Source organism: Bison bison, unplaced genomic scaffold (genome assembly GCF_000754665.1).
Source record: "Bison bison bison isolate TAMUID 2011002044 unplaced genomic scaffold, Bison_UMD1.0 scf7180017864456, whole genome shotgun sequence".
Taxonomy (NCBI): Eukaryota; Metazoa; Chordata; class Mammalia; order Artiodactyla; family Bovidae; genus Bison; species Bison bison.
The window spans coordinates 30,119,247-30,132,927 of record NW_011495018.1 but is presented as its reverse complement, the minus strand read 5'-3'; the positions used below and the strand labels follow the sequence as shown (position 1 = coordinate 30,132,927).

The 13,681-nt window shown below is 43.4% G+C and overlaps 1 protein-coding gene across 1 annotated transcript in view; it reads right to left on the bottom strand.

Moving 5' to 3' along the window:
• Positions 1-4,047: 4,047 nt before the first annotated feature.
• CPN1 (carboxypeptidase N, polypeptide 1) overlaps positions 4,048-13,681 on the bottom strand; it is a 33,714-nt gene continuing 24,080 nt past the window's right edge. Inside the window, exons 6-9 of the mRNA XM_010859536.1 lie at positions 11,633-11,772; positions 10,015-10,114; positions 7,547-7,665; positions 4,048-4,329 (exon numbers count right to left, since the gene is read on the bottom strand). Of these exons, the coding sequence (XP_010857838.1) occupies positions 4,171-4,329; positions 7,547-7,665; positions 10,015-10,114; positions 11,633-11,772 (518 nt within the window). The 3' untranslated portion in view covers positions 4,048-4,170. The remainder of the gene's footprint in view (positions 4,330-7,546; positions 7,666-10,014; positions 10,115-11,632; positions 11,773-13,681) is intronic.

The following is a 13,681-nucleotide window of genomic DNA, read 5'->3' as shown; positions in this document are numbered from 1 at the left end:
GGCTGGTTTTGAATCCTGATTACATTTGCAAATTCCTCTTGCCATATCTGTCCTAAATCCTCTTGCCATACCTGTCCTAAGTCACTTCAGTCATATCCAACTCTGCGATCCCATGGACTGTAGCACACCAGGCTCCTCTGTCCATGGGATTCTCCAGGCACGAATACTAGAGTAGGTTGCCATTTCCTTCTCCAGAGGATCATCCTGATTCAGGAATCGAACCTGGGCCATATAGTGGAACATAAGTCATGAAGTGATATCTTGGTCACAAGGCCCATCCCACCTGTAAGGGGAGGGTTTTGACAAGGGCTGAGATCATGGGGACTCATTTTAGAATTCTGCCTATCATGGTTTACAATAATAATTTTTAAAACGGATGTTCAATGGCTTCCCTGGTGGTCCAGTGGTTAAGAATCTGCCTTGCAGTGCAGGAGACACCAGTTCAATCCCTTGTCTGGGAAGATCCCACATGCCACAAGCCAACTAAGCGCATGCTACAACCACGGAGCCTGCACTCTGGAGCCTTGAGCTGCAACTACTGAGTCCATGTGCAGCAACTCTTGAAGCCCACATGCCCTAGAGCCTGTGCTCAGCAACAGGAGAAGCCACTGCAATGAGAAGCCCATGTACATCTAGAGAGTAGCCCCTGCTCTCTGCAACAGGAGAAAGCCCATTCACTCAACAAATATGCTTGCTGTATTTATATATACCGGGCAGGCTAAAAGGAAAGACAAGGGAGTCACAGCTTACCAGAGCAGGATCTTCTTGGGGCACCAGTACCGGCTCCAACAGTCATTAGGTATCATCCTGCCCTAAAATTGGAAATTCCCCTCCTAGTCACATGAGGAGGATCACTGTGTCAAGAGTCTTCAATTTGGAAGGAAAAGTGCTAGGAGGAATAAGGAACACTAAAGACTTCCAGCACATGAGATTTTTAAACAAGAAAGAAAGAACAGACTTGACTCAGCCCCTTAGGACCTGCCTCACTTCCAAACTCGCCTTTGCACCTCTAAGTCCTTGATACCCCTGTAAGCCTCACTGGATGACAATCAACCAAGCTGATGAGTTACAATCCTCCAAGGAGAGTCCAGGGCAGAAGCTGCCTTCTCCTCCCTACTGATCTATGAGAGTATCACCTTTAACTCCAGGTGAAGTTGATATTATCTCCATTTTTTTTTTCCAGGTGAGTAACCATGATCAGAGACGATAAGTTACTCGTTCAAGGTCATGCAGCAAATAAGGAGCAGAGCTAGGATTAAACCCAGGTCTGTCAGAGTCCAAAATCCATGCCCTTAATTACAGTATTCTTTCCTTGGGAAACATTATCTATCTAGGCTGGCATTTTGTGAGGAAGATTTAAAATAAGATCCTAGATATCAAATAGAAAGGATACTCTCCAGAAGTGCTGGACTCAAAGATGGAGGATGTTTCTTCATGTCCTCTGAATTCTGCCTCTCTCCCCCATTAGCTCTGATTTCACATCCTTCTTCCACATATGAGAAAATTTTATACAGTCATGGCCAGACCCTGTATTTTCCATATAATATTCTGTCTGTATTATCACCTCCAGCTTGAGTGAATTTTACTCAGCATAGCCTTTAAGGTTTGGTTGAAAACCTGCCATCTCCTTTAGTGCTTAAAATCCTCAGGATGGCAGGCCAGGAGGGCCTGAATGAGAAGGGTGCAAGTCTTGAAGAGGTCAGGGAAGCCGTGGGGGCTGACAGGAAGCCTCTGGCTCAGTCAGGAGTGGCCCGGTGGTCCCCACCCCCGCTGCCCCACCCGGTCACCTTCTCACCTGGCTCTCAGCAGTCTCTGCGGTGACTCAGCCTTGCCGCTGCTCCAGCCAGCTTGTCAGGCTATAGCCAGGGTGAAGGCTCTAGATCTGATTCTGCCTCTCCCCTCAGTGGAACCCTTCAGCAGCTGCTTGTTCTAAGTCTGAACTCTGTAAATGTGGTTCAGAGGTCCTGCGCATTTTGGTCTCTCCCTACTCCACTGACCTTCTGGGCATCTCACTTGCTCCCCGGTGCTGAATCTCTCACAGTTCCCTGAAGGGCCCCCTCTGGCCCCCTCTCCCGTGCCTCCAGACCTTGGTAATTGCAGTCCCCTCAGCCTAACTCTGGCTCCCTATCTTTCGCTACCCCTCCCCCTGCCCCCATCAATGCCTCTTTATCTGATCTTGTTACATCTCACCCTAGACTTTACCAATTCCAATATGACTTTCCTGATCTTCCCAAGATTATGCCAGGGCCCTTCCCACAGGTTCCCTGTCCCCCACGTCAGAGTTCACTTAATCATAGCAATTATCACAAGGCAGTGTAATGACCTATTTGTCTTCCCAACTAGGTCACAACAGCCCTGAGATCATGCGCTGTATCTTATTTCTCTTTGTATTCTCAGCATTTATTAAGAGCAAGGACTCAATAAATGTCCCCTGCATGAATGAATGAATAAATAAAAGTATACTGTTCAGCCAGGGAAAGCACTGTGACCGTGCTTTGCAAACATCAGCTTTGCTAAATGACTGTGTATAATGGAAGCTAAAATCAAAGTAAGCGATATTCAGACAGTCTGGAAAACTCAAGTGCATACGGCAACCTCAGGCACAGTCTTACTGAATTGAAAAGAGCCCTCTCAAGTAGTTCCCTCTTTATAACAATAAGAAGGGAACCAAGGGATATGGGATTAAAATTGGGAAGAAAGAAAATATCACCTGAGGAGAGAATTTCCTTTCTAAATGGGAAAAGATACATTTTTTTCTGTCTCCCATTTGACCACAGATTGAGAGATTGCTCAGGTAACAAAAATAAACCATGTGTTCATCCTAATCTCGAATGGTCTCCTGCAGAGGGTGGATTGTCACAGAGAGAGCACCTCCTGTTTTCTGGTGGACATGAGAATACTTGCTGAGAACAGCTAAACTGCTCAATGTTGGGAAAGGTCTGGGCTTGGGAGAGGCTGAGGAACCATTGGTGGAGGATGACAAGGTGGGGAGAGGTGGAGCAAGTGTGGGGGGTAATGGAGCCTGCCCTGTTTCACTGGGGCTGAGCCCTGAAATGGGTGATGATGGGTAAACTCCCCCTCTAAGCCCTGGGGACAGGGAAATTAGGAACCCCGAACATGCCCAGTGGGGGGTTATGAACTTTTATGATGAAAGACTGCACATTCTTTTAAAACCTTCAGTGACGTCTATTTTGCTTCATAACACTTTTAGTACAAATGGTTCATTCTGGGGAACTCAGGGGGTGGGGAGTACTGTGTATTCCTGAAACAGGGTCAGGACACAATCATTCCACAGGGGCATCTCTATTACCCAGAAAATGTTCGAAAGATGCATATTGTTTAAAATGCTTGTGTATGAAAATAGGTAGCAGAAGGATTAGGTGCTTGTATGTGAAATCCTTTAGTTAATAAGAAACTATTGGCTCAGGCTTCCCTGATGGTCCAGTGGATACGAATCTACCTGCCAACACAGAGGACACAGGTTCCATCCTTGGCCTGGGAAGCCCGTGGGCCACAACCACTAAGCCCAGGTGCCTAGAGCCTGTGCTCCATAACTAGAGAAGCCACGGCAATGAGAAGCCTGCGCACTGCAATCAAGAGTAGCCCCCCTCACCACACCCAGAGAAAACTCCGCACAGCAACGAAGACCCAGCGCATCCAAAAATGAATAAGTAAAAATCATTTTTAAAAAGCAGTAATATTTTTAAAAAAATAAATTATTGGCTCTTGTTGAAACGGTCCTCTAGGATTTCAGAATGGGCTACCTGGTCTTGCTGTGGGAACAACATCAACGATGGATCATCTCATCCTTTCAGCCATTCATCCAGAAACCTTCATTGGGTACTTACTGTGTTGCAGGCTTTGTGCTAGACTCTAGAGGGAGAGTGATTAACCAGCCAGAACCAGTCTCTGGATACAGTGTGGATTGGCACAGAGCCTTCTGGACATAAATCATATCCCCAGAAATGGAAAATCTGAATGAACATCATTTACATGTATGTATGACTGCATCAGAGGGTTTACCCCTGGAACAGATGGAAACCATTCTGAATTGTTCTGAATATGTTTATATTTAAATATGTCTCAGATAATAAAATAGAAAGAATGCTTCTTCTGGTGGGAGAGCAGGAACAAAAACTTTCCAAAGCATTGCCCCGGGCACTGCGGATGTCAGGCAGGGCCTCTCTGGGGTTGCTTCATCATCGTTTCTTTTTTCCTAGCTGCCCGGGGCTGCACTTTCTTTGGTAAGACTCTGCCTCTATGCCCTGAGTTGGGAATTCTCCTCTTAGGGGCTGCTTGAGGGGTGCTTCTTTTGAGTTGGAAATTAACCTGGAAAAAAAAAAAAAGAAGCTATGAGAGCACAGAAATCAGTTTTCCATTTCCCAGAACTGAAATTGGGGGAAGACCAGTTTGGATCCTGCTTTACCATGGTTCCAGGTCCTGAGGACAAGGAACTGAGGAGAATATCACAGCAACCAGTGTGGGTGGTGTCATACAGGCTCGGCTCATATTTCCCCAAAATGGCGCATCATAACTGATAATACACAGGGTGTATCTGGATGAACTTAACGTACATTTATTTTATATGTAATAGAAAAAAAATATCTACACTCAAGGCATGATTTTTGCCAGTACTGCTGTTCAAAACAAGAGTTAAGATTCATGGTGCCACAGTCATCACCTGTAAGCGGACTGCATGAGTCACAGGTACTGTGCCCAGGCAAGCCAAAGAATGCCTCAGACCTTCAGCGCTAAACCTTCCAAACCTAATTGTTTGGAAATAGAGACGATACAGATTGTTAGTATGGATTCTTAAATTCTCAGTGTCCTCACGCACTAATGCACTGTTCCCAGCAGTACGCTGAAACCTTCCTTCTGGCCGTGCACACAGAGGTGACAATGCTTCTGACTGACAAGTGTGGGATCTGTGGGCTGTGCAGAAGCCCTAGAGCTCCTGCCCAGGAAGGGAAAGGCGAGGGTGGGGCGCCGCGTTCTAACCACACTCCCTGGAGGCATCCTTGGCTCTCAGGCCCTGGGAATAGGCTGAGCTGCTAAAGCCAGCAGGGAGTTGGAAAACATGTGACAGACAGACCTCTTCATGGGGTTACTTCTTGCCCCTTTGGGAAAAAACCCACAGCCAGCTAGTTCTCCCAAAGCCGGAGAAATCAGAGCCAATTGTACTGTATCAGTACTATTTCTTATATATAGTGTCAATATAAGGATCAAAGAAAGGAAAGTGGGGGGGGGAGAGAGAGAGACAACAAAATGAGGCGAGGACAGAGGAAATGAAAAGCGTGGGACATCTGGACGGCAGTGAGGGAAGAAGCCACAGGGAAAACACTGGACTCTTGGAGACACTTTAAAGAGTTTTAATTGTAGCACAAAAACCCTCTAGTAAATGATCTTTTTTTCTTTTCTTTCAACCAAGTAGATCTCTGCTTTAGAACGGGAAAGGGACTCAACTGGGATCAGTAAGTGGATTCTTAGTTGTGACTGTACCTGAGAAACGTATCCAAAAGATAAACTTTTCCCCCTCTGAGCTATACGTGATACAATGATGGGTTATATCAATTCATTTAAAGCCTATATGAGAAAGGAGGTAAGATCTTTTGAAGCCTAATTTGTTACTCAAGAGGATTTGTCCTTGTTTGAATTTGCAATTGAATAGACTTACACATAGTGCAAGACTTCTGTAAGCAGCTGCCTAAGTCATTTGGTTTTAGGGTAGATGAGGAGCAGGGGGATAACAAGGAAAAAGGGAGAGGGTGCACCGACTGGGAAATCGGGAGCAGGTTATCAGGCTGCCAGGGAAGAGCTACTCTCTGCTTTGCGCATCTGCAAGTAGAAGTCATTTATATCCTGCAGAAGAAGGGAGTGGAGGGACTAGGACAGGGGAAAGCGGGAGCTGTCTAGAAATTTCAAAGGAATTTCAAAGTCTTTAAAGAGCTCTTTACTGTGATTCCTATGTTAAAAAAGAGGTTACACATATATATGGAATTTAGAAACATGGTAACAATAGCCCTGTATACGAGACAGCAAAAGAGACACTGATGTATGGAACAGTCTTTTGGACTCTGTGGGAGAGGGAGAGGGTGGGATGATTTGGGAGAATGGCATTGAAACATGTATAATATCATATATGAAACGAGTCGCCAGTCCAGGTTCCATGCACGATACTGGATGCTTGGGGCTGGTGCACTGGGACGACCCAGAGGGATGGTACGGGGAGGGAGGAGGGAGGAGGGTTCAGGATGAGGAACACGTGTATACCTGTGGTAGATTCATGTTGATATATGGCAAAACCAATACAATATTGTAAAGTTAAAAAATTTTTTAAAAAAAAGGAAAAAAAAAAGTCTCCCCTACTAAAAAAAAAAAAGAGGTTACGAACACAGGTGCTGAGCTCAGCACAAGGCCATGTAACAGGCTGGCTGAGAAAGCTGCCCTGAAAGCCCCGCAGAGGCTGGACTCCTGGCTCCCACTTACTCACCATGGGGTACTGGACAAGTTACTCCTGTTCTTTGAGCTTCAGCTTCCTCAGCCACAAATGGGTTTATATACAGGGTTGTTATGAAGGTTAAATGAGATGATTCTGGAAAGGTAATGTCTGACACACAGTAGCTATTCAAAGAATAGTACCTATAACTATTTGAAAAGGCAAGATATTTGACTGCATTGAGTTAACAGGGAAAGGGAAGAAAGGTCTGCTAAGTTCTCAGGATGTATAGAGAAGGAATAGGACAGAGTGAGGGGGCCCAAGGGATAACCTGACATGAGGGAAAGGTCCATAGATGCTCATTAACCAGGACGGCCTCGTTACTTTTCCTTTGTTTGAGAAACCTGAGGATTAGTCTCCATGATCTTTGAGTTTCTTTGGCTCTGAGATCCCAATCCAAAACGACCAAAGATAAAAAGGCCCAGGCTATAGATCAAAAAAGTTTTTCACTTCTCATCCTGTCTATAAAAGAAAGCCTTTTGCAGAGTTGAATATTGAAAAGCACCAAGGTGAGTGGAAAGCAACGCTATCTGGGCACGTGGGCACCAGAAGGGGGCAGAGTGCCATCTGGTGGTGGTCCTTACTGATGACGGAGAAGACGGTAAGCCTGTGTATCGGGACAAGGTCTCTGGGGTTTGTTGAGCACTTTCTACGTGTAAGTCACTGTACCAAATGTTTTATGTGCACTTTCTCATTTTAACCTCTTGTGAAAGAGGCATTATTATCACCAGTTAACAGAGGAAAAAACTGAGGATGAGAGCAATCAGGTAATTTGTCCAAGGTCTGCAGACAAGTGAGCTGGATTTAGAATCTGGCAGTGCTTTAATCACAATGCTACGTTAAAGAGAAGGAAAAGGAAAAACCAAAAGAAATGGGGAAGGATGTAACACAAGAATGATAGGAGAAAAATTAGCATATGGGAGCACTAATTTTGTTTTTCTTAGGTGGTGAAAGAGGGAAGCTTGGCAGAGGTTAGAACTACACAATTGACTATTTGTAACTCTGCTTACGCGAGCTTTACAGTGCTCTGTAGAGGTCAGCCTAACTTACCAGCTTGGGTTCCGCAGGACCCACGGTCACACTCACGGTCTCTGGGTCGAACCCAGGTGCTGTGGCAGTGACCGTGTAGGTACCCGGAAGCAGCAGCCGGAAGTAATCGCCATGGGCACCTAAAAGTTACAAGGATATAACTCAGTCCGCTGATGAGAAATCTGCCCCAGATGAGGCTTTGATATGAGAAACAATCTGAGGGGTTTAGCTGACCACAAGCTTAATTTTTTTAAACAGCATGATGAAACTGGTAAAGATCTAAAACAATCATAGGCTGTCATAACATTTTAAGATCATGGGCCTCAGCTCCCAGGAAGTAGAATTTTCACTGTGCTCTGCAGTGAGAGTACTATGTTTAATTTTAGATCCTGCATGCATTTGAAAACAAACTCATGTCCACTGAAGGGTCACTAGGAGAAAGGTTGAAAGATTTATGAATGTTTTTCCTGGTAAAGAGATGACATGAGACCTTTGTTTCAATGTCTGAAAAGTCATTGTGAAGAAACGATGTCTACATTAAAGAAATAAGAATGAGGACAGAAGTAAAAATTTGACAAAATATAAGTTACCAAAAAAGGAATGAACTGCCTTTTGAAATTGTGAGCAGGCTGAATGGAATGAGGGGCTCTAGAAAAGCTACACAGTTGTGCAGTGCGCAACCTGTATCAGTGGACATGATTCAAACAACCCGATCTCAGTGGTGTTGTATAAGTGTAATTTTTTTTTAATTGGAGAATAATTGCTTTACAATGTTTTGGTTGTCTCTGCCATACATCAACACAAATCAATAATAATTATAAATATATATATATATCCCTTCCCACCTGAGCCTTCCTCTCTTGTATGTAATTTTGTATTGAGTGGGAGGGCTGGACTAAATGACCTAAATATCTGATTTTGAGAATCTTATTTCTAATATTTCTTCCATCACCATCAAAAGGGGAAAATAAAACTGAAAAGAAAGCCTGTTTCTCAAGACAGGGATGTAGTATTTTAGCTAATGACTTTATATCTCTTTAGAATAAATTATGTCTGTGCCTTTAAAATTCTTTTTATTGTAACAGCAATGAAGAACTGACATAATAAATGCAATTAAGAATGAGAGATAAATAATGAAGTCTCTGCCACCTATAATGCCTATAAATTACTTTAAAATTCCTTAGTAAAAGCAGTGTGTTATAATGCATACATTGGATACTTTGTTATACCCTAGGGACTGTCATTTTCTTTAATGAGAGGCTCCAACTAGGAGTGGTTAGCTACCACTATACCAGAAAGGCCTAATTCCAGATGCAGCTATTACAATGGCTTCAGCTATCTTTATCTTTTAGCAACACTAGATGCTTTGCTAAGTAGCATAATGAACGTTAGCAATGAGCTCTTCCAGTAGTGAAATGAGTAATTTATCAATTTAGCATCCTGTGTGTTAGAAGTGGGTTCTTATTGCTGAAATTCGTGGAGTTCAACATATGTTGATTGACTAGAATGAGACATTTCCCACCCTTGCGTGAATAGGATATAAGAATCTAACAAGCCCTGAAGCTCTTGGGGGTGTCAGAGTGTGGTTCCCTAAACAGTCCTGGGTCCAGTCACTGGACTGGAAGGATCTGGTATCTGATGCTTGACTATGAGTCTACAGAATTCTGCCTTTAGAATGTTGTTGCCTTTGCCTTGAATGAACTGTTCTGAACTGTTCATGGAAGAGGTGTCAGGAGCACCTTAAAGAATGTAAGTTATCTCCTTAAAATTTAGATTTCATCCAGTTTAAACAGATTGAGCTGTAAGGTGCCTGCTTGGTACAGTTACATGGTGAAATGTGGCTGAGCCATGCTGGTATCAAGATTGGGGGAGGCAGGCAAATCTCACCTGCCCCTAGCCACTGGAAGCTACTGCTCTACATGAAAAACCAACCAAACACCACCAAACCCCTAAGAGTTGGGCCTGATCAAACTGGGCTGGGGCAGTTTGCAATACCATTGTGCTGTGAGATAGTCTGTACCATTCTAGGTTTCAAGTTGGTTCCACAAGACCTGCTCCCACCATCAATCTTGCCCTCAGGGAGCCTACTATGGAATACGTCTTACCAACGTTTTCCTAAACAGAGCTGTAGCGAAATGCCTGGCTTGGGGTCAAGACTAAACACCAGTTTTACAGTCCTTTTCTTTTCTATCCCATTTCACATCAGTATGAGAGCTATTAATAACCTCAATCCCAGAAAACACTCCTAACAAAGTATGAGGCAGTGACTCCTGAATGCTGAGAGAGATGTTCACATTCGCATCTTCCTGGCCCTGTCTCTTAATTCCTGTCCTCAATCCTGTTATCCTTCCTTCCTCCAATCCCTCCACCTCCCGTGTCCTTGACATCCCTGCTGGTCTCACTGGCTTACAAACTGGCTTCCTGACTATGCTGAAGACAGTGAAGCAGTAAAGGCTCCCTTCTCACCTCACAAAGCAGTTGCCACCTACCCGAAGTGACATCATGATTAATCCCACCGACAGAAATGACAGCATCCGCAAGATTATTATAATTCTCATCCCTCACCATTCCCTTGATGCCCTGGTGGACCTGTAGAAAAGTTTATAGTGTACAGTGATGCTCACAAAACATTTGTGCCATGTTTGAGAGTCCTCGAAGCCCTTCCCCATGTGCTACTGCACTTGATACTCACAAAGATTATGGTAACAGATTCTTGATTGGTCTTTCTGTTCTCACCACAATTCCCAGTAATCTCAAAACAGCAGTCAGATTGATCCTGTTAAAATCTAAGTCAAATCGTGTCACTAATCTCCTTTCCCGGAGAAGGCAATGGCACCCCACTCTAGCACTCTTGCCTGGAAAATCCCATGGATGGAGGAGCCTGGTGGGCCACAGTCCATGGGGGCGCTAAGAGTTGGACACGACTGAGCGACTTCACTTTCACTTTTCACTTTCATGCATTGGAGAAGGAAATGGCAACCCACTCCAGGGTTCTTGCCTGGAGAATCCCAGGGACGGGGGAGCCTGGTGGGCTGCCGTCTATGGGGTCGCACAGAGTTGGACACGACTGAAGCGACTTAGCAGCAGCAGCAATCTCCTTTCTACCTCTATGAATGTGACTACTCTTCATACCTCATATAAATAAAATTGCTGTTTTTTTGTGACTTGCTCATTTCACCTAGCATAATGTCCTCTAGGTTCATCCACATTGCAGCACGTGGCAGAATTTCCTTCTCCCTTAAGGCTGTGTGTCCACTGTGTGTCTATACCACATTATGTTTGTCCCTTTATCCACCAGTGGACACTGGGTTGCTCTTACCTTTTGGCTACTGTGAACAATGCTGCTCTGAATACAGGTGTACAAATAACTCTTTGAGATCCTGCTTTTAGTTCTTCTGGATATATACCCTGAATTGGTTTTGCAGGATCATATGGCGGCTCTGTTTTTAATTTTTTTTCAGGAACCACCACATTGTTTTTTCATAGTGGCTACACCATTTTACATTCCCACCAACACTGCACCAGTGTTCTAATTTCTTCACAACACTTGCTATTTTCCATCATTGTTTTTAAATTTGTCTTTTTATAGCAGCCATCTTAATGAGTGTGAGGTGGTATTTCACTGTGGCTTTGATTTACATTTCTCCAGCGATTCTGAGCATTTTCATCTGCTTACTGTTGGCCTTGCATTTGCTACTATGACTTCATCAGGGAGCCCCCTTTCCCCTAGATTTCTGAACCATTTACTCCCTTACCTCCTGTAAGTCTGTTTAAATGTTACTTTCTCTGTAAGGCCTTCTTCATAGCATTTTGCATTTAACGTGTTACAAATTATTTTATTTATCGTCTGCCTCTCCTTACTGGAATATGAGCTGCATGCATGCAGAGATATATATTTGCTTACTCTTAATCCTCAGCACAGAGTACAGTCTCTGACAGATAGCTGTGCTCAACAAAGTGGAATGAATTAATTTCACTGGTAGAAAAGCTGAGATCTAGTGTATTGAGTCAGAGCAAAAGTCAGACCTGAGTCATTCAAAATACCTTGCCTACCATCAGAAAACACTTCCCTTTCTGTAAGCAGGACACTTGAAATACGGAATTTACCTGTTCCAAGAATTGGATGAGGGCTTCCCTATTACCCAGCCACTCGCGCTGTAATTCCCCTTGCAGCGGAAACTTGTCACAACTAAGTTCCAGCGTGATCTCAAAGCAATTGGTATGGAGATAATTGAAGTCTTGCATTCCTAGGGGAAAGAGAGCAGGGGCAGAGTTGTATAATCAAGTTCCCACTCAACACTCAATTTCTCCACACTCTTCCCCATCACCTGCTGTTCTACCTCTTCATCTCCATTATTTTTCTCCTCCATAAGCCCTTTCCCCAGTTTTTCAAATTCACATGCCTATCTATCTTTCCAGTTTTCTCCCTTCACAAATGCCCACTGTGTGGTCTCCATTCTCTACTTCTTCCATTTCATGACTTAAATTCACTTCTTGTCTCTCTCATCATACCAAGGTCTGCTTATTACTCATGCCTCCATATCAGACAATTACTGCCCTCAAGGGATAGATTCTTCTCTTGGACTGTGATATTCTTCAGATCTGGGAGGTCGGAGATGAGATGGTTATCTTGCTTTCACATCCTTTCTCCTACCTGAGAACACAGCACCAACTTGAAAATAGTTATCCTAGAAAAACAGACTCCACAGAAAGCAGAAGGCAGTTATAGTTTTTCTTCATCAAATGCTTGCCTGTTTCTATCCTGTATATTATTCAATTGAATCAATCACTTTTGAATATATTTCTGATCATTAGAATGGTATTTATATCACAAACTTATTGGGATTAAAAATTATTCATCTAATCAACTTTTTACCTGCTCTCTAAGCTGATGAGTGCAACCACCTCTTATTAAAAGAATAGGGAAAGTTGGAGAACAACTCTAGCCTGTTACATTGATTCTCTCCCTGAATCAGAATTACCTAGAAGGCTGTGACTTCCAGCCAAATACAAACTGCTAGGCCTCAGCCCCAGAGTTTCTGACTCAGTATGTATCCAGTACTTGCTTTTTTTTTTTAAACAAGTTCCCAGGTGATGCTGATGATGCTGGTCTAGAAACCTCACTATCATCTTGATATAAACTTCATGATCTTGGAATTACACCCATTTAACCAGTAATGCTGAAGAAGGTGAAGTTGAATGGTTCTATGAAGACCTACAAGACCTTTTAGAACTAACACCCAAAAAAGATGTCCTTTTCATTATAGGGGACTGGAATGCAAAAGTAGGAATTCAAGAAACACCTGGAATAACAGGCAAATTTGGCCTTGGAATATGGAATGAAGCAGGGCAAAGGCTAATAGAGTTTTGCCAAGAAAATGCACTGGTCATAGCAAACATCCTCTTCCAACAACACAAGAGAAGACTCTACACATGCACATCACCAGATGGTCAATACCGAAATCAGATTGATTATGTTCTTTGCAGCCAAAGATGAAGAAGCTCTATACAGTCAACAAAAACAAGACTGGGAGCTGACTATGGCTCAGATCATGAACTCCTTATTACCAAATTCAGACTTAAATTGAAGAAAGTAGGGAAACCCACTAGACCATTCAGGTATGACCTAAATCAAATCCCTTATGATTATACAGTGGAAGTGAGAAATAGATTTAAGGGACTAGATCTGATAGATAGAGTGCCTGATGAACTATGGAATGAAGTTCGTGACATTGTACAGGAGACAGGGATCAAGACCATCCCCATGGAAAAGAAATGCAAAAAACAAAATGGCTGTCTGGGGAGGCCTTACACATAGCTGTGAAAAGAAGAGAAGTGAAAAGCAAAGGAGAAAAGGAAAGATATAAGCATCTGAACGCAGAGTTCCAAAGAATAGCAAGGAGAGATAAGAAAGCCTTCCTCAGCGAACAATGCAAAGAAATAGAGGAAAACAACAGAATGGGAAAGACTAGAGATCTCTTCAAAAAAATCAGAGATACCAAGGGAACATTTCATGCAAAGATGGGCTCGATAAAGGACAGAAATGGTATGGACCTAACAGAAGCAGAAGATACTAAGAAGAGGTGACAAGAATACACAGAAGAACTGTACAAAAAAGATCTTCACGACCCAGATAATCACGATGGTGTGATCAGG